The 19,464-nt window shown below is 35.3% G+C and overlaps 3 protein-coding genes across 3 annotated transcripts in view; 2 read left to right on the top strand and 1 right to left on the bottom strand.

The window, feature by feature from the left end:
* The first annotated feature begins 85 nt into the window (after positions 1-85).
* Smurf (SMAD specific E3 ubiquitin protein ligase) lies at positions 86-12,816 on the top strand. The gene is made up of 15 exons (XM_065358652.1): positions 86-333; positions 1,032-1,070; positions 1,292-1,400; positions 1,932-2,065; positions 2,139-2,397; positions 6,088-6,390; positions 6,471-6,619; positions 6,737-6,986; positions 7,289-7,634; positions 7,923-8,141; positions 8,217-8,395; positions 8,471-8,611; positions 8,708-8,891; positions 8,984-9,122; positions 11,386-12,816. Exons 1-15 carry the CDS (start codon positions 276-278, stop codon positions 11,568-11,570), a joined length of 2,694 nt encoding a protein of 897 aa, XP_065214724.1. The 5' UTR covers positions 86-275; the 3' UTR covers positions 11,571-12,816.
* A 137-nt stretch (positions 12,817-12,953) lies between these two features.
* Positions 12,954-14,318, bottom strand: Mrm2 (Mitochondrial rRNA methyltransferase 2). Its single transcript, XM_065358656.1, has 4 exons — positions 13,993-14,318; positions 13,785-13,924; positions 13,479-13,716; positions 12,954-13,401 (listed from the first exon to the last, which is right to left on the bottom strand). Exons 1-4 carry the CDS (start codon positions 14,169-14,171, stop codon positions 13,197-13,199), a joined length of 762 nt encoding a protein of 253 aa, XP_065214728.1. The 5' UTR covers positions 14,172-14,318; the 3' UTR covers positions 12,954-13,196.
* Positions 14,319-15,758: 1,440 nt separating this feature from the next.
* Positions 15,759-19,464, top strand: part of fax (failed axon connections) — a 72,161-nt gene continuing 68,455 nt past the window's right edge. Inside the window, exon 1 of the mRNA XM_065353913.1 lies at positions 15,759-16,222. Coding sequence (XP_065209985.1) covers positions 15,923-16,222 — 300 coding nt within the window. The 5' untranslated portion in view covers positions 15,759-15,922. The remainder of the gene's footprint in view (positions 16,223-19,464) is intronic.

The raw sequence follows: 19,464 nt of genomic DNA, 5'->3' as shown, positions 1-19,464 counted from the left end.
TAGTTGACGTCAATATTGTTTTCGAGTTGTTGATTAGCGATCGGGTCGCGGGGGTCAATCACTTCTTTGTTTTTTTTTTCACTGAATTCCATACCTTGTAAAAGAGTTGTAGTAAATTGTAAATCTATCCGTGAAGCTATTTCACTTATTAGCAAATTAGCGATTATTACGCGATTACTTAGTTTCGAATTTCCTGTTCTTATTGGACGTTTTACTTAATTAATTTACGTCGGAGATGTCAACATTGTGAAAATTTTCACTGATGAAGATTAAATATGGAAAACGTTGGAGTTAGTAGAAATAGAAATGGTACTACAAAAATACGACTAACTGGTAAGTTCACACAGATGTTAGATTACACATATTATTCCCTATACGTGATAAATTAACTAACATATTTCTCCGAATTACCATACGTTAGATCATTTTGTAAAACTAAAAGAATGAAAATCCGTCTTATCAGGAGGATACTTCGATATTCACGATACATTTCGACGATTGGAATGTAAATAAATACAATCTCCTGTATTCGTAGATAGGAATTTTCCAACAGGGTATCGTCGTAGCTGGTACTCCACCTTTCGATGGAAAACACCCTGTGATATCTGAACCGAGATGTAATTTGGTGAAATCTTCGAGTTAATTATATTCAGAATGGAATTCTTCTGATACAGTCTGTTATTCGCATCAACGTACTTGGCAGATAGAATCTGCGTAATATACGTACTACGTACGTACGTCTGTACATATTAAATTACTACGAGAGAAAAAATATGAATGGCAGAGTAGTTGAAATAGTTACTGGCGTTATCACGGTCTCGAGTCACACATTAAAGGAAATTGAGTAATTGAAACAGAAGCAAAATCATTAGAGCGTGATAGTGAGTTTTATTTGCAGTCGCATCGTACGATATGTTGGGTACTGGTATGCCTTTAATTCGCTCGCAGATGAATTTAATATGCCCTGAATAATCTTAATTTTAAATTATTAAATTAGCAAAATTAATAATGGAATATTTTGTGTGTTTCAGTTCTATGCGCCCGTAACTTAGCCAGGAAGGATTTATTCAGTAAGTGCAAACATCGACGATACCGTACCTACTTACCGGTTTGATTATATTTTTTCTTGCTGTTGCTTGTATGTATATGTTTTGATAAAGAAATAAGAAAAAGAAAAAAAATTACAGCGTAGAGTTTCGAGAACATGTTGACATTATGACGTTCGCATTCGAATTATTTATTTATGATTTGTCGCTTGCTTGGTTATATTTTTGCCATTTTCGTTTTGTAGAGCTTCCAGATCCGTTTGCTAAAATTAGTGTAGATGGTTCGGGACAGTGTCATAGTACTGACACTTGCAAGGCTACTCTAGATCCGAAATGGAATCAGCATTATGATTTGTATGTATATGTCGACCTTCTATTTTACATTTTTATCTACGTATAAGCTTTCCCTCTTTTAGGGATTTTGTGCGGACTACGGTCTTCTTCCGCGATCTAAATGATACTCTTTGTAGCTGTGTGATTCTTTCATTAGCTGCTTGTTGCTGCTTTTGGCCAAGTTGTTGCGATGTGTGTGTGTGTGTGTGCGGAAATACTAAGGTTTTTCCGTTCGGAGAAAGTTTTTGTTTTCGTGTGTTTATTGGTTGAAAAATAAATATTTAATATCGAGCGAATGGTTTAGTCTAGAAATATTCGTATTCGAAATCAACGATGTAGTACGTCTGATAAATTTACCTACACTATCGAGTTGTGTAATTTTTCGCTCGATTTACCGTAGTCTTCAAGTGTAACGTAACTGATAACAAAATGCTAATTTGATAGACTTTCCAAAAGCATAGATATAGATAGATAAATCAATCAATCGAATCGAGACTCGAGTAAATTTTCACGATGCACTATTTACGTATTTTAAATATCCTATGTTATCAGATACATTGGCAAAGGAGATGGTATTACTATAAGCATATGGAATCATAAAAAAGTACAGAAAAAGCAAGGCGGAGGATTCCTCGGTTGTGTACGAATCTTGAGCAGCAGTATTCAGAAATTGAAAGATACTGGCTGTAAGTGTTGAACGAAGAACTTTTAAAACTGAGTTCTCAAGCACGGTATTAACTTTTTATGCAATTTTTGCAGATCAAAGACTGGACCTATGCAAGGCAAACGCTGAAGATACGGAACCAGTCAAAGGTCAAATTGTCGTATCGTTATTATCGCGAGAAATGGGCAACGGGAGTAGCTCGAATGCTGGCCATATAGCAGTAGCCGATCCTTTGGGTGATATAAGCTGTCCGGATATTTTACCCGAAGGATGGGAAGAACGAAGAACATCGGCTGGAAGGCTTTATTACGTTAACCATCATACAAAAACCACCCAGTGGTTTAGACCTAACAGGTGCATATTAGGTTTAGTATCTGGCAACACGTAGTTAATTTTTTTCTAAATTGAATTTTATCTCACTTGCAAACGTTATCTTAATTAATTTCCTTTTTTTTATTTCAAGCGTACCTATTATCTCGCACTCGAAATTTACAAATTGTGTTTTATCTTCGCGTCGTTAAGCCGAGTGTAATATCTTATTTTTAAACTGGATGTTTTCGTATTTTGCCATACGATTTCCATATCACCTAGCGTAGGTTGCTATATTCGAGCTGTTGTTAATCGTTATCAGTTTCCGTTCTTTATGTTTCGACGTAGACGACCATTACGTCCGTGAAAAATTTTCGTTATGGAGAGTGTTATCGGAATGTTCGTGTGTTTGGGATTGGTTTCAGATTTCCTCGTTGTGTGGGGGAAAAACTGGGTGGCGAATATGAACTGATTAGAGTGGGCAATTTTTTGCATGGATAAAATTTTCAAAAAATTTCTTCTCGTGAGAGTATTTGTTGCTCATTTTATGTGGTATTTTTTAAATTAAACGTCATTTTCGAAAGTATTCAATTTGAAATGATCAGATGGTTTTACAAATTGAGATCAAATTGAGACAGTTTTTCATCTGTACTTTTTTTTTCTTTTTTCCCCTGTCTTTTCCTTATATTGCAGATTTTTTTTTCTGATGAGGAAACATTTGAGTTGTTTGCCTTCGATTTGAACTGGAATACGATTTTTAGAAAGAGCATAGTCTGGAAACCTCAAAACCAAAATTTCAGCCAATCGAATTGATTTTTTAATTTGCGAAGAGTTTTTGAAAATCAAAAATTACGATTTTCTGACATTTGTGGTTTTTTTAAAAATTTTTTTTCATTTTAATTAATGTATTTTTTTTTGTGAAAAAATTGAAAAGTTGGTTCTGAAGGTAATATCGACTTCTCCACCCAGAATTTCACTATTTTCCGTAATTTTGGAGCCTCCAGCACGATTTTTAATTTCTCCAGTGCTTTTCAATTTTTCCAAAAATCGCGAAAAATTAATTTTAGGTTGCTAAAAATCCGAGTTTTGGCACATTTTTGACCCGTTTAACGAGTTTATTCACAATTAGAGTGATTTCTAGGCAAACACCTGGATAGTTTTTTTTAACCATTGAGGCAAAAAATTATGAGAATTGGAAATTTTTTGCTCCAAGGAGAATGTTTGGAACTTGCGCAAATGACCGCACCTTTCCTAACCCCCCTCCCCCTTTGATTAAAATGTTTCCATTTCCAGACATCCTAAAGCCTCCAGCACAATTTTTGATTCCTCCAGTGTTTTTTCAATTTCTCCAGAAGTCGATGAAAATCAACTTAGGTTGCTGAAGGTCAAGTTCTAGCTCATTTTCAATTTGTTCAGCTCCTCTTGGATTAGTATTTTTTTACTATCATCTATTCTGGAGCCAATAGCGCAATTTTTGAATTCTCCAGTGTTTTTTCAATTTTTCCAGATCAACTTAGGTTGCTAAAAGTCGAGTTCTAGCTCATTTTCAACTCATTCAGCTCCTCTTGAATTTGTATTTTTTGTTACTTCCGTCCATTCTGGAGTCAATAGCGCAATTTTTGAATTCTCCAGTGTTTTTCAATTTTTCCAGAAATTGCTGAAAATTGATTCAGGCTGCTAAAAATTTAATTCTGGCTCATTTTAAACTTCTTAAGCTCCTCTTGGATTAGAATTTCTCCATTTTTATCCATTCTGAAGCCAATAGCTCAATTTTTGAAATCTCCAGTGCTTTTCAATTTCTCCAGAAATTGCGAAAAATCGATCCAGGCTTCTAAAAATTTAATTCTGGCTCATTTTCAACTTCTTAAGCTCCTCTTGGATTAGAATTTCTCCACTTTCATTCATTCTGGAGCCTCTAGCGTGAGGTCTAAATAGTTCTGTGGTTTTCAATTTCTCCAAAATTGGCAAAAAATTTATTCAAGTTGCTAAAAAATCAACTACTGACTTATTTTCAACTTGTGCAGCTTTTTTAGGATTAGAATTTCTCCACTTACATCCGTTCTGGAGCCTCCAGCGCAATTTTTTATCTTCAAGTGTTTTTTCAATTTCTCTAGAAGTCGCTAAAAATCAACTTAGGTTGCTAAAAGTCGAGTTCTGGCTCATTTTCAACTTGTTCAAGTCCTTTTGGATTAGTATTTTTCTACTTCTATCCATTCTGGAGCCTCCAGCGGAATTTCGGATTTCCAGTGTTTTTTAATTTCTCTTGGAAATCGCGAAAAATGTATTTAAACTGCTCAAAAACGAGTTCTGGCTCATTTTCAACTTGTGCAGGCCTTCTTAGATTAGAATTTGTTTACTTTTATCCATTCTGGAGCCAATAGCGCAATTTTGGAATTCTCCAGTGCTTTTCAATTTCACCAGAAATTGCGAAAAATCGATCCAGGCTGCTAAAAATTTAATTCTGGCTCATTTTAAGCTTCTTAAGCTCCTGTTGGATTAGAATTTCTCCACTTTCATCCATTCTGGAGCCTCCAGCGCAATTTCGGAATTCTCCAGTGCTTTTCAATTTCTCCAAAAATTGCGAAAAATCGATCCAGGCTGCTAAAAATTCAATTCTGGCTCATTTTCAACTTATAAAGCTCCGCTTGGATTAGAATTTCTCCACTCTCATTCATTCTGGAACCTCCAGCGCGAGGTTTAAATTCTACTGTGGTTTTCGATTTCTCCAGAATTGGCAAAAACTTGATTCAAGCTGCTAAAAATCGAATTCTGGGTCATTTTCAACTTGTTCAGCTCCTCTTGGATTAGTTTTTTTTCACTACCATCCATTCTGGAGCCAATAACGCAATTTTTGAGTTCTCCAGTGCTTTTCAATTTCTCCAGAAATGGCGAAAAATTGATCCAGGCTGCTGAAAATTCAATTCTGGCTCATTTTCAACTTCTTAAGCTCCGCTTGGATTAGAATTTCTCCACTTTCATTCATTCTGGAGCCTCCAGCGTGAGGTTTAAATTCTACTGTGGTTTTCAATTCCTCCAGAATTGGCAAATGATTGATTCAAGCTGCTAAAAATCGACTTCTGACTTATTTTCAACTCGTGCAGCTTTTTTAGGATTAGAATTTTTCCACTTACATGCATTCTGGAGCCTACAGCGCAATTTATAATCCTCAAGTGTTTTTCAATTTTTTCAGAAGTCGCGGAAAATTGTTTTAGACGAAAGTCTTTGATTATTCTCCAGGATTGCCACCTCTCTAATCACCCTTTTCTTCAAAACCTCAAACATGATTAACATTTCAATATGTTTTGTGTTGTTTTTGCCAAAATATGTGAGCAGAGGGGGCAAATCGATATTCAAATTAGCAGGAATCGATTTGTCACATCTAAATAGCCTACATTTAACAAGGTGGAAGAGAGATCAGAAAATCGTCATTTTTGGGGTTTCAAAAATTCGCCAAAAATGAAAAAGAAAAGTAAATTCACGTGGGAAGCTACAATTTAGGTGATGGAATTTCAAATCATGTTTCTTCAATAAAATCTTTCCCCCTTTTCGGTCACAAACCTTAGAAAGAAAGATTCGAGTGTTCAAATTCTTACCTTTCTCCAGTATTTTCCCAACTTTTATTTTTATTTTCGAATTTTTATCTATTTTTCGAATTGAAAGCCTTTTTAATCTATAGTTTTTTTTCTTCAAACTTGAACAACTTCTCGTACCTAATAATCGTGATCGTTTTTGCAGACCTGTACACGCGTTACCATCTTCGAACTCTTCCAGAACATCGAGCACGTCCACAAACGAGGCAAACGGCGGAACAGATACGAACGGAGAAACCCCGGACGCCGATTCTCGTCTAAATTCATCTCTGCCCGGCGCGTTCCAAACGCAATCGACCAATAACGACGATAATAACAACGTGAATAACTGTTCGTTTACCGGAGCCGCACCCACTGGCTCTAATAACCACGATAAAAAACAAGGTGGTAGTTCTACAGCTGCTGGAACTGCTGTTACATCTTCCACCAATACTCCTACTTCGAGCAGGTATTTTTTCAGGCATACTAGTACCTAAATCATAATGTAAATTACGAAATGCGAGTTGACTTATGCGAATTTTATGCTAGGACAACTGATGCTAGATCTGTGGCCAGCCAGCAATCGAGAAGACGTACATCGGCCGGAAACGTGGCGTTGAATCGTCGGCCTAAAGCGAACTCTTATTATAGTCCTATTTCATCGGCGAGCCAACTAGAAGGATTACCAGAAGGATACGGTAAATTAGACGACGAATTATTATTATTAATTTTACGTCATGCGAAAAAAACGCGAAAGTACGTAAAGTACCTAAGTAATACGACTCCGTTGTAATTTTTGTTGTTTATATGCGTAGAATTGAGAACCACGCAACAAGGGCAAGTTTACTTTTATCATATACCGACCGGACTGAGCACCTGGCATGATCCTAGAATACCCCGCGACATTATCGCCCATTTAAGCAGCAAAGAACTTGGACCGTTGCCCAGCGGTTGGGAAATTAGACAAACGGGCACAGGCAGATATTACTACGTCGATCACAACAACCGAACTACTCAATTCACCGATCCGAGATTAACTCCTAATATTATATCGCTTTATTATAAGTAAGTTCGCGTGCGAGTTTATTTCGCGATTTTTTTTTTTTTTTTTTCATTTAAAAAGAGAAAATTTTCAAAATGTTGCTTTCTATTCGTAGTCGAGTGAAAATTAAAAATCTATTAGAATTACGAAAAAAGTAAGTAGAAAAAGTACACGTATAATTGCAGTTGGCAATTTGATCGATTTCATTGTGCCAAAATTTCTAATATATTATTTATCGGTTTTCGAATAGTAGAAATTCGTGTACAATGTCACCGCTCGTATTGTGTATTGTTTATCTAAAAATGTTGATTTCTTTGCTTTTCAGACGTAAAAACATGGCGCCTCCAGCCTTCTTGGCGAATATCATGGAGTCGAGGAATATTAACGGTAACATATCGCACAATACACCAGAAACCAGTACGTCGGCCAGTAGTTCCTCCAATGCTACCAGTACTGCTGTAGCCGCCTCTTCGACCAGTTCGGCGGCGACGCCGAATACCACATCGTCTTCTACATCGGGTCCTCAAAGTATCGAAACCGATAGCGAATGTCTTCCTAAGTATCGTCGAGATCTGGTCGCTAAACAGAAAATACTCAGAGCCGAACTGAACGTTTTACAACCGCAGAGTGGTCATTGCAGATTCGAAGTATCCAGATCGGAGATTTTCGAAGTACGAAAATTATCAGTTTTTTTATAAAGGGTGAGGGGAGAGACGTAGGAAGCGTTTTTCATCGAGTTGATTCGAAATTATCGAACTCGATTGTTCGGGTTTGCGATCAGAATTGAATTGATCGTTGACTGATTCCAATAATTATGAGAGTTGAGATGTGAATGAATCGTTCTCCAAAGATTTGATCTAAATTGAGTGAATCGTTTGCAAATGAATAAAATAATTCTATCTATTCGAACTTTTGGACGTATGTTTTTTTATTTCAACATGAAATTCGTCATTTTGCAGGAATCTTACCGAATTATTATGAAAATGAGAGCCAAAGATTTGCGTAAAAGATTGATGGTAAAGTTCCGCGGCGAAGAAGGCCTAGACTACGGTGGCATCGCTCGAGAATGGCTATGTTTACTGTCGAGAGAAATGTTGAACCCTCAATATGGCCTTTTTCAGTATTCTAGAGAAGATAATTACACCTTGCAAATTAGCTCTGATAGTTCAATTAATCCGGTTAGTACAACGAGAATGTAATCAAACGCAAGATTAAACCTTTCGTCTTATTTTATGGTGTATTGAATATTTCAGGATCACTTATCGTATTTTCATTTCGTCGGACGTATTTTGGGCATAGCGGTTTTTCACGGGCATTATATAGATGGTGGATTCACGACACCGTTTTATAAAATGCTTCTGAATAAACCAATTACGTTGGACGATATCGAAGGCGTTGACCCGGAGTTGCATAGAAGTTTAACGTGGCTGTTGTAAGTATTCGAGATTAAGAACTAGACAAATATTATTGTTTGTGAGAACGAATGACGTTGACGATGTGTTTTCAGAGAGAATAAAATCGAACCAGATGTCTTAGATGCTTCGTTTGCAGTCGAAGTGAATAGTTTCGGTGTATTGAAGGCGCACGAATTGAAAGCGAATGGTCAGAATATCCAAGTAACCGAAGAAAATAAAAAAGAATACGTAAAGTAAGTTCTACTACGAATTTCACCGATTCATTCGCGTATACTTTCCACTTTAGTGTTGAATGTTGATTACTCACGTTGATTCGTTTTGTTGCCCAGGTTATACGTCAATTACAGATTTATGCGAGGAATCGAACAGCAATTTTTAGCCTTGTATCGAGGTTTCACCGAAATCGTACCAGCTCAATTGTTAAAACCGTTTGACGAACGTGAACTCGAACTTATTATCGGTGGTTTGGTATCGATCGATATTAAAGATTGGAAGGAGAACACTCGTCTTAAGGTATTTTCGAGAAATTTTCGCCCGAGTGGTTAATTTATTAATTTAATAACATTTTAACGATGATTTTTTTCAACTTGTGTCATTTTTTTCAGCATTGTACTTCTGAAACTCCGGTCGTCAAATGGTTCTGGCAGATTGTCGAGTCGTACAGCGAAGAAATGCGAGCTAGGCTACTGCAATTCGTCACCGGTAGCTCGAGGGTTCCGTTGCAAGGCTTTAAAGCTTTACAAGGTAAAACACGACGAGAAATTCATTGGCAATTATTTGTTGTATTTTTTGAAAAAAAAAAAAAAAAAAAATGAGATAGTTCAGTAGAAATTGATATCTCTGTACTTATGGTCTCTATTGAAAAAAAAATTTCAACATCAGTTGCTCGTTGAAACCTTACAAACATTTTTAATTATTCGAAAAATGTCGATCCGAGACTGTTTACGCCCCCCCCTCCCACATTCCAGTGATTTTTATCAAATTTTATAAAATTACACCATATTTTGTAAGAATTATAATTATAAAAGTTTTCCACCACCTTTCGCCATTTTTAGAAGATCAACGCAGCTTAACCAAAAAGAAACCTCGAGTAATATTTTTTATTTATTTTTTGACCGAAGTTGCCCTTTGACACTTGGTAAATGTTTTTAGTTGCTAATTGTACCAATTTTGATCTTGTCAAAGTGTGTTTTTTTTGTGCTGAATAAACCAAAAAATTCACACTTGGTTGAAATTGCTCAATAGTTTTATTTCACGCTGACAATTGCTGCTTTTTCACAAAAAATTCTAAAAATCTCAATTTCTTTTAGAAATTTTCCAAAAATTTTCTTTTTTGTTGATAAAATTCCGAAAAATTGATCAAGATTGCGAAAAAGTTTTTTTTTGCCATTAATATTGCCAAAAAGTCCTTCTTTCTGCTGAAATGGTCAGTGTTGCTTTTTCCAAAAATTGTCAAAAATTCTCGCTTTTTCAAAAGAAGACAAACATCGTCCAAAAGTCTTTCTTTTTGCCAGAAATTACCGAAAATTTCAACTTTTTAGAAATTGAAGTCTGTTTTCTTCTCCAAAATTGCCAAAAAATACTGAAAAGTGTTGGTTTTTTTTTGCCTAAAAATTGTAAGTATTTTTTCTTCTTGCTTTATGAAAGAAATTTTGAAAAAATGTGATTTATGTACTTGCCAGTAATTTCCAAAAATATCTGCTTCTTGTTGAAATGCCAATTTTTCTGTAAAAAATTTTAAAAGTTTCACTTTCTTCCTTTTTGTACAAAAATTCTCACTTTTTTGTCAGAAATTGCCAAAAAGTCCTTACTCTTGTGAAAATTGTAAAACTCTCGCGTTTTATCATTTTTCCCTGTTGTCTTTTTTGCTCGACCTGCAAAAATTCTCATTTTGCTGAAAAATGCCAGAAAAAAGTTTTGAAACAGTTCAACGTTTCATAATGGAAAATTGGAACATTTGGAGGGGGGGGGACTTTTTCTACAATTAAAATGTTGTACTCGCGTTTTGTAACTTTATTTTGTTACTTTTTCAAGCTTTTCTGGTTATCGAAGTTTTTTTTTTCGAAAAAATTTAGTGAGTTAGACCCCTGAAATTGATTTTTTGATTTTTATTCAATTTTTGAAAATTTAATATCCACTATTTTCGGTGATTTGTGTTTTTTAAACAGACGAAGTATATTTATTTTCAGTAAAAATAATGGAAATAAGGTCTGATTTCACCATTTCTGGCAATTCTGAAGCCTCCATCACGATTTCCCTTTTCTTCAAAATTTTTAAAATTCCTCCAGACGGTGTGAAAATTAAATTTGGGCAGCTAAAATTTGAGTTTTGGCTTATTCTTGGCATGTGAAAAAAAAATCAAGAATAAAAATAATTTTCTGTTTGTTGAGAAATTTTTGTAGTTTACAAGGATGGCTGTATCTCGTCTGAAATCAGATCCCCTCACCCCCTCCTACTTTCCTGAATCCTTATTTCTCAATGTCGAGCGAGTCTGGTGCTTCTTGCGCGATTTTTGATTCATTTTAAATGTTGACGAGCCCTTTGAAAAGGTCGAAAATAAGCCAAAACTCAATTTTTAGTTGTCCAAATTAATTTTGATGCTTTCTGGTGAATTCCAAAATCGCACTGGAGGCATTAGAATGGCTCGAAATTTAAAAATTCAAATTTGGGTTGGAGGTTGATTTCAGACAAGATGCAGCCATTTATGCAAATCTCAAAAGTTTCCCTACGAACAGAAAAATGTTGATTATTCTGGTCAAAAAACGCAAAAGTTTCCAAAATGGCCATTAATGATGTAATTTGGATGTTTTTTTTTTTTAAAAAGCTTTTAGGCCAAAAATGGGCAATTTTGAATTCATCTTCAAAAATTCTTCAAAAATTGAAAAACAGATTTGAGCAGCTAGAATTTTAATTGTACATAGGAGTTTTAATTTCTTAATCGCGGAGACGACGACGTTTCTTTTCCCCTACAAGGAAATTTATTTTATTTATTTTTTTTATATTAAAGGATCTACTGGAGCTGCCGGACCTCGTCTATTCACCATACACGTGACCGACGTACCCCAAGATAATTTACCAAAAGCTCATACCTGTTTTAACCGTATCGATATACCAGCCTACAATAGTTACCAACGAATGTACGAAAAGCTCAGCCAAGCGGTCGAAGAAACCTGCGGTTTCGCCGTCGAATAACACCCAATGATCGTCTATTCGTCGCTCGTTCTTCCCGTTCACGTATTATCAGCATCGCAGGCATTTATCGTGCTACTTTACCGCTATTTTTTTGTATTATTAATATTTGATTCGTTACGTATACTACTATTAAATATCTAAGTATGATCGCCGTGCATGTATAGCGTAGCGTCGGAAAAAACAGGGTATTTTAGGAGTTGCTAATTGGCTGCTGGTGCATTGCGCACTTTTTAAGGTCGTCGTTGTAGTCTTCCGTTACAATATTTTTTCTTGGACCCTTCCTTTTATTATGATAAGAGTCGAGATACGAAAATCGATGCTGATTTAGGGTAATAAATACAACGTCGTTTCGTTGAAACTTGGCCAGAAGATGAAGAAGAAGTAAATATAAAAGTATTATTTGTGTTCTAATTTTACTGCGAGCGATGAAGAAATTACAGAGTAAAATAATCTCGTTATTTGAATCGCATTAATATACCATAATTTTTTTTTATTAAGACGAATTATATGTGATGACCTTTTTTTTTTGTTTTTGTTTTGTTGAAATCTTCCACGTGAAAAAAAATAAAAAAATGTTGTTATACGCGTTTATCTTATAAGGCCTTTTATTTTTACGTAGTAAAATATTATATTATTATGTTTTCTTCGATGTACTATTTTTATAACGAGTATAATGTGAATGTATGTAGATGTACGTGTGTATCGATGATGTTACTTAATTTTTTAAAAGTAGTTACTTCATGTGGAAAAATTCGAACAATTTTCTAATGTTCTGTTCTGTTTCTCTTTTTATTATGTGTAAAAAGTTGTACGAATTTTTTTTTCTCTTTTTTTTTGTAATAAGGTACTATTTTATATCGTGTAATTTTTTCTTTTTCTTTTTTTTTTGTACGAGATATTTTACAGTTGAAACAGTGTACTGTGATGTTTTATTTATTGGAACGTATGTATGTGTGTTTTGTAACGTAACGTGTACTGTACGCGAACGAGATTTATTTTCACATATCAAAATTCTGTATTATCATGTTCCTCTCTCTACTATACTATATAGCTCATACTTACCCGAAGATTTTATTGTGATCGAATGTCCTCCTGTAGACAAGAGAAATTCTCAAACAGCATGCTACATTCCAATGGCGTCAAGACTTCGAGGTTTGCTTTATTATTGAACAATATTGTATTATAAACGATGAGCGATTTATTACGAATACAAATGTTTGTTTTGTGCAATACATTTTTTTTCACAGATGTGCCTTTTTTTTGTTAAGGTAAGCAGATCCCAGAGTCGGTGTTTCGCGTTTAGTTCGAAGAGATAGTTACTCTTCGGTTCGAACTTCGAAGGTGTTATTTTATAAGAAAACGTGCGTGAAGAATTGAAGACTGTTGAGTTATTTCGTTTGTCGTTTATTTACATTAACGGTGGGGTAAAAATTACCCTTCGACGAATAACAAATTCAACAAGAATAACAAGAAAGTAAATCCACTACCGTAGGTGGAATTTAACGTATAGTTTTTAATTATAAGAATTTTAACGAAGTCGATTCAAGCACTGGATGAACTTCGTTTTGTAGATCGTCATAAGCTTGTGTTTGTTTCAGGATCCATTCGAAAAAGATGTAGTTCGGTTCACGATGTTGTTTTCTGCCTGGCACCTTTGAATTGTCGAGCAAGGAAGTACATTTCGGCTGAATCATCTCTACTGCTATCAGGTTTAACTACTTTTACATTGTTGTAGAATTTCTTGAGGTTATTTTCGTAATCATTAATGCCATTTCCGTTCCACACTTTAACTAAAAGTGTTCCATTTATTTTGGTGTTAAGGACGGCGAATCTGTAACAAGAATAAGAAGAAATGTAAAACGACTCGAACGAAAATCAAGAGATCACACCTGACGTGAGATAAGTTACCTTAAAACACTGTACACCATTTCCATAAGGTATTCGTGATCCATACGTTTATGTCCGGTGGCATTTGGCGCCATATCACTCAACACCGAGTCGACTTTGGATCCATTTAACTCTTGCAGAATTCTAGCCTGCGTGTTTTCAGCGGTGAAGTCGTAAGGACAAAGGAAAATGGCTCCTTCGATTGGGCTAACGGTGATTTTATCGATACCTATTACTTTACCGGTAGGTAATTCCGGTTCTGAAAATATATCGAGTGAAATACGAATACGACGATAAAAGATGTATTTGAGTAATTTGAAATGGTACCTTTGCCGTTGGAATTGGTTTTAGTGACAGCTATCTGACTCCAGCTACCAGGAGCAGCTCCGCAATCGATTACGATATCGCCTGGTTTTAATATTTGGTATTTTTCGTCTATTTGCAGCAACTTGAATGCGCTTCGACATCTGTAACGAATAATGAGCGTGAATACAGAATGATGCAGGAGTCGAAAGGAAGTTATGTTTATCAGTACCTGAAGTTGTGTATTCTTGCTTCTTTAACATAAGGATCGGAAAGTTGTCTACTTATCCATTCTTGAGCAGTTTTACTTTTGTTTTTCAAATTCCTAGGTACTTCTTTTCGAAGAGCTGCGAAAGTACTGAACGAAGATACGCCGAGTAGTTTTCTGTACATGGTTAGACGGAAGCCCATTACAAGAGAAGGTTGGTTTCTTTCATGAGATGGTGGTAGATTATTTAGATATTAATCATTACCGGTATCGGCGGTATCAAAATACACTCGAAAGATAGAAAATTTTTGCTCAACAGTCAACATCGAGTCAACTGTGATAAGAAGTGATAAAGTTTTCGAATTGTAAACACGGTTTCTAATTGGTTAATTGAAGACATTTCCAACGTCTTTGACCAATGAAACTAGAGCTTTATCATCGTTATTTTATTTTTATTTCTTTTTAAAAATTTTTAATTTTAAAAAATATGAATTTTAAAATTTCAACTTGAAATCAAAATTGATCGTGGATCGTGCTTGATTTTGAATTTTTCGATGATAATGATGATTAATGATGTTTCAGGTGAAATTAAATGATGATTCGAAGATGCTGGTATCGATTTAGAACGTAGATTTTGAGTAATATTTCGAAGGAAGTCAGCGATCAAAGCTTCGAATCATTCGAATTCGTCACCAGAATAGAATTAAATTATTGCTTCCTGCTTTCGAAATTCATTTCCTTATGGTGAGTGTGAGTAATTCTCTTCTATTTTAGTTAAAATAATGGAAAAATGCTACGAATAACGAAAAGAAGACTTCGATATTGTTTTAGAAACTGTGAAGTGAAACACTCTGAATTTTTTGTTAATCTGATGATATTGGGTTTTGATGATTATGAACCTAACAATCGTTATTCCTCAAATTGAAATACTAAACTCAACTAAAATGAGCAATTAATTTTATCAGAGATGATATTAAAGCTTTCAATTCTATCCTGTTCATCGTTGATACTCAGATAAATGACAGGATATTGTAATGAAAATAACAAAACGTTGGATAGAGATTCACATTTGGAAAAATGAAAAATAACTCAAGTTGTGGAGTAAAAAGGGAATATTGAAAATTGAAACTTGCATCTTTTAATAGTCGTCAACATCTGAATGTTTGAATCGAATAATTGGTGAACATTATTTTTTTGTGTTTTATTTTATTCATTGCATTTCGTTAATTATTGTTCTTGCATCGGAGTTCGTGATTCGGAAAACTATTAACGAATGGTTGAGTTGATAAAAACATTTTCTCATGAGTCATTTTTCCATTTGTGACAATATGTTTTAGTATCAGTTCCACGAAAATGTTTAGAAGATATGGAAACACCACGATCAAGGCTTCGTAATCATAAATACATCCAAAATCTTAACTTTCGTAACCAGTTCGATAATTTCATTCACTCATTCAGATTATTCATCGATAACGAGTTGTTTTTTTCTAATGAAAAAGATCCAAATCTCAAAGTGCAAAGTTCACCCTCGTACCCTTTACCCTCCAGTAAACGAAATAAATATTTCCATCGATGAGTATTTGATTTTCAAAAACCAAATCGAAATCCGAAATCAAATCAAAAAGCGAGGAAAAAAAAGTGCATCATCGAGCACCTCGTGGAACTGGAGAAAAATGTTGCTCAGTGCTGCGGCTCTGTTATTAAGGGTGTGTCTGGAAGACTAGTACGCGCTCTATGCGCATGCGCGCGCAATAGTTTACAGTTTACGCATTCCAAACTCGAGTCGAAGCTTGGCGTTCGTTTATTCTTTTGTCGTTGGTTAGTGTAATTTGCGGTTGATCGTTTACTCGAGTTTAATTCGCATGACAGTGTAATTTAACATTTGATTTTTGAATTGTGTTATAATATTAGATCGAGATTCGTTTAGAATAGTATTCAAACACCGATAGCGAAAATGTCCGAAGCCGCTACAGAGAAAAACGTTACCCAAGAGGCAAAAGAGCCGAAAGAAGAAAGCACGCCGAATGCTAAAGAAGAATCAAAGGAAGGCAAAGAAGCAGTCACCGAAACTGCAAATGACGCCGCCGCCACTACACCTCCAGCGCCGGCCGCTCCAAAGGGATGTAAAAAACCGAATTTCGAAAAAGACGTAATTTATTTATATCAGTTCTCCAGAACACCAACCATCCCTTCGGTTTCGCCTTTCTGTCTAAAGGTTGAAACATGGTTACGACTAGCTGGACTCAAATACGAGGTATGTGTACCGACTTTTGTGTATTATATTTGATGAAGTTCTTGTAAGATAAATATGCGAACCGATGGCGATATTATTTCAAGCCGGGTAATTCGTATTATTCGCAGATTTTATGCATATGGTTTTCAAGTGCTGTGTGTGTGTGTATTTCACGTTCGAGGCGTCTTTTGTGTATATCGGTTAATGCCGGAGTGCCGGTTCCCCCTTTTTTTGTCATATTCGTAATGGACGCCTCTCTACCCTCTTTTTGCATTTTTTCGTTTCACTTTTGGCGCCTGTTGTGCCTGTGTCGAGTATATAATTTCTTATTAGCGGGTTTAATGTGCGTGTTGTGTACTCGTAACACTGCATTTTTTGCATTTTGTGAGATTTTTATGTTTCGATTTGGTTGGATTAGATTATTGTTGAATTAAATCGGCGAAATGTTTTCGCAATGTGTTACCGATATATTTTTACGAGGGAACCGAAGGTTAAGGTTTGCTAGATTTGTTTACACACGCGTATCGCGGATTGCCGCGCGAAATGTCTCCCTTTTTTTTTTGCTATGTGGCGACTCGAAACACTTTAGGAGTTTTTGGTAACGAGAAGTAAAAGAAGACGAGCGAGTGAGTGAGAGAGAAAGAGAAACTACCCTATTGTGTGAGAAGGACGAAACGACGACGTCCACGTACAATAGGCCAGCGTTTGTAATCCCTTTAGTCTGGTTGGTGGTACTGGTTGCTAAACGTGCGTGCGTTCTGAAGTAAAAACCAGTTGTTTTCGAAAATATTTCATTCCAGTGTACAGGGTAGCACAATACGATGTGTGTATGTATTGTAGGTAAATGTAAACTAACGTGTTCATTCATCCGAAATGGGTCACCGTTGTGCATATAATGATCATTTCCTAGAAAAGTTTTTTGTTTTGGTGGAAGGTTTTCGGAAGTTGGATCACCTTAGATTTCCACTTTGACAGGGGAGGGGGGATATTAAGGCGACCAACGTGTTTCGAAGGCACAACGGAGGTTTTTTCTTCAGAAGTGGACTTTTTAAAAAAATCCTGAAACGAAAGGAGAGTTTTTAAAAGATTTTACCTATTTTGATTTGTTCAAGTTCCAATTTTGAGGAGGAGGGGCTTCTGGCATAACTTTTTTTGGACTTTGCAGGTAAGGGGAGAAGAAGGCATAGGAGAATGAAAACGATGAAATTGCCTTTTGAAGTCCAAGGTGAGAAGGTAGAGATAATTTCGAGATTACTTTGATCGTTCAAGTTTCAGACCTCCACGTGTTGAGTGCTTCTTGAGGAAGGCCACTTTTCCTCAAAAGTAATTGTATGAGTTTTTCATTCAAAATCTACACGACCAATTTTGACGAAACGTGGGTTATTTTGTGGGGGCTCACGAGGAGTTTTCTCGAAAAAATCAACACTCCCTCCAACCCCGCCTTCCCCCTAAAGAATATTCAATTCAAGTTTTCAAACCGCTCCTTACCTATGAAGATATGAGTTGTCAATTTTGGGGATAGTATTTTTAGAAGTCTTTCGTAGTCCTCAATTTGATAGTAGACATGAGTTGGTTGATTTGGTTGATATTTTGATATGTTGCATATCTGTGGAAGTTGCAGTAAAAAGGTATTACCACCCCCCCCCCCCCCCCCCTCAATCACCCATACTCAACAACTTTTTTTTATCTCAGTCTTGATATTTTTTTTGGATTTTTTCAGAATTTATTTTACAGTATGAACATTTTTCTTTCACAATTTTCAACTCAAATCACTGCTTCCTCCTCATCAGCCCCTCCCCTCTCAAAAGTTGATTCGTTATTCTCTTATCGATGATCACTGTACTTTTAATCTTATATTTTTCTACCAAAATTGCCAACTCTTTTTTTCATCAAGAATTATCCAAAAGATTTGTTTTTTTTGCTAAATAGCCTCGCCTTCTTGCCTTAATTGTTGAAGTCTCATCATTTGCCAAAAGTTTTCAAAAAAAAGTCACTTTTTTACCAAAAATTAGCAAGAAAGTCTCACGTTATCGCTAAAAATCGTCAAAAAAATCTCTGCTTTTTAGTAAAATTTTCAAAATTTTGCTTTTACGCTTAAAATTGCCAAAAATTCTAACTTTTATGTCCAAAATTGTCGAAAAGTGTTGCTTTATTCCCAATAAATTGCAAAATAGTCTCATTTCTCTGGAAAAGTTTGGAAAAGGTATCATTTTTTTGCCAATGGTTGCCAAAAGGTCTTACCCTTTTACTAAAAAATTATCACGATAGTCTCAATCGTCTTTTGTGATTCGCTTTAAATTAGGTAGAATGTTGATTAAGCTTCCTTTATAGTGGCCGTGGAATTTTTCTACAGAAAAGACAAATGTGTACATTCAAATGGAAGCATTTATTCCCGGCTGTGGAATTTTATCAATTTTCTATGGAAAAGTCAAAATTTTTTAACTTTTCCATAGAAAAGTGATGAATGAGATGAAGATTGAAAACTTTTTATTAAAGTGAATAATCATCAGAATTTATAAGAAATGTTATTATTTTGCAAGTTTAGAGGTTCAAAAGTGCTTAAAATTGAGTTTGAAAAAATTCCACGATTTTCTGTAGAAATTTTCTATTGCCAGCTTATCGCCACTATAAAGGAAGCTTTAGGGTGGTCCTTGAATACATGATGAAAAAAATCGCGATTTCTTCTGCTCCCAACCCTCAAAGTGGTGACCTCTGGTGAGAAATAATTCCCTATTTTTTATTTTTTTCATTTTTAAAAAATTCGGGCTGTGATGGGCCTCTCAATTTTCAAAAATTTGAAAAAACCTAAGTACCTTCAAAGCAAAATTTTCAAAATTCAAAAATTTCAAGTTCTAACACTTTTACAAAGTCTTTTTAGAGCGAAATGAACTTTCATGAGGATATTAACTCCATCCTTAGAAAACCAAGTTGGTCCTCTGGAATAGCTGAAATTCATATTTTACATTAAATTTCAGCGATTTTAGTAGGTCAGCTTGGTTTTCAATGGAGGGGGCTGAAATCGTCATGAGAGTTTATTTTACTCAAAAGAGACTTTGTAGGAATGGTAGAACTTGAAATTTCACAGTGAATTCTGTATTTTATAAAATTTTTGAAAATTGGCCCACCGCAGCCAGAGTTCTTTGAAAATGGAAAAAATAGAAAATAGGGAATTAATTTCTCACCAGAGGTCTCCACTTTGGGCCTTCGGGGTTTGGGGGGGGGTGGAAAATCTCAACTTCAAAAATGAGGACCACCCTAACGTT

This window comes from Planococcus citri, chromosome 3 (assembly GCF_950023065.1).
Source record: "Planococcus citri chromosome 3, ihPlaCitr1.1, whole genome shotgun sequence".
In the NCBI taxonomy this organism is placed as follows: Eukaryota; Metazoa; Arthropoda; class Insecta; order Hemiptera; family Pseudococcidae; genus Planococcus; species Planococcus citri.
This window is presented reverse-complemented; position numbering and strand designations above follow the sequence as displayed.

What these genes read in the sequence shown, in the direction of transcription:
- Smurf (XM_065358652.1), top strand. Translation starts at nt 276, where the DNA reads ATGGAAAACGTTGGAGTTAGTAGAAATAGAAATGGTACTACAAAAATA. An exon ending in TGGAATCAGCATTATGATTT is followed by an intron (nt 1,401 to 1,931) that starts GTATGTATATGT and finishes CTATGTTATCAG; the next exon opens with ATACATTGGCAAAGGAGATG. An exon ending in AGGCTTTAAAGCTTTACAAG is followed by an intron (nt 9,123 to 11,385) that starts GTAAAACACGAC and finishes TTTATATTAAAG; the next exon opens with GATCTACTGGAGCTGCCGGA.
- Mrm2 (XM_065358656.1), bottom strand. Translation starts at nt 14,171, where the DNA reads ATGGGCTTCCGTCTAACCATGTACAGAAAACTACTCGGCGTATCTTCG. An exon ending in AACCAATTCCAACGGCAAAG is followed by an intron (nt 13,717 to 13,784) that starts GTACCATTTCAA and finishes ATATATTTTCAG; the next exon opens with AACCGGAATTACCTACCGGT. An exon ending in ATGGTGTACAGTGTTTTAAG is followed by an intron (nt 13,402 to 13,478) that starts GTAACTTATCTC and finishes TTCTTGTTACAG; the next exon opens with ATTCGCCGTCCTTAACACCA.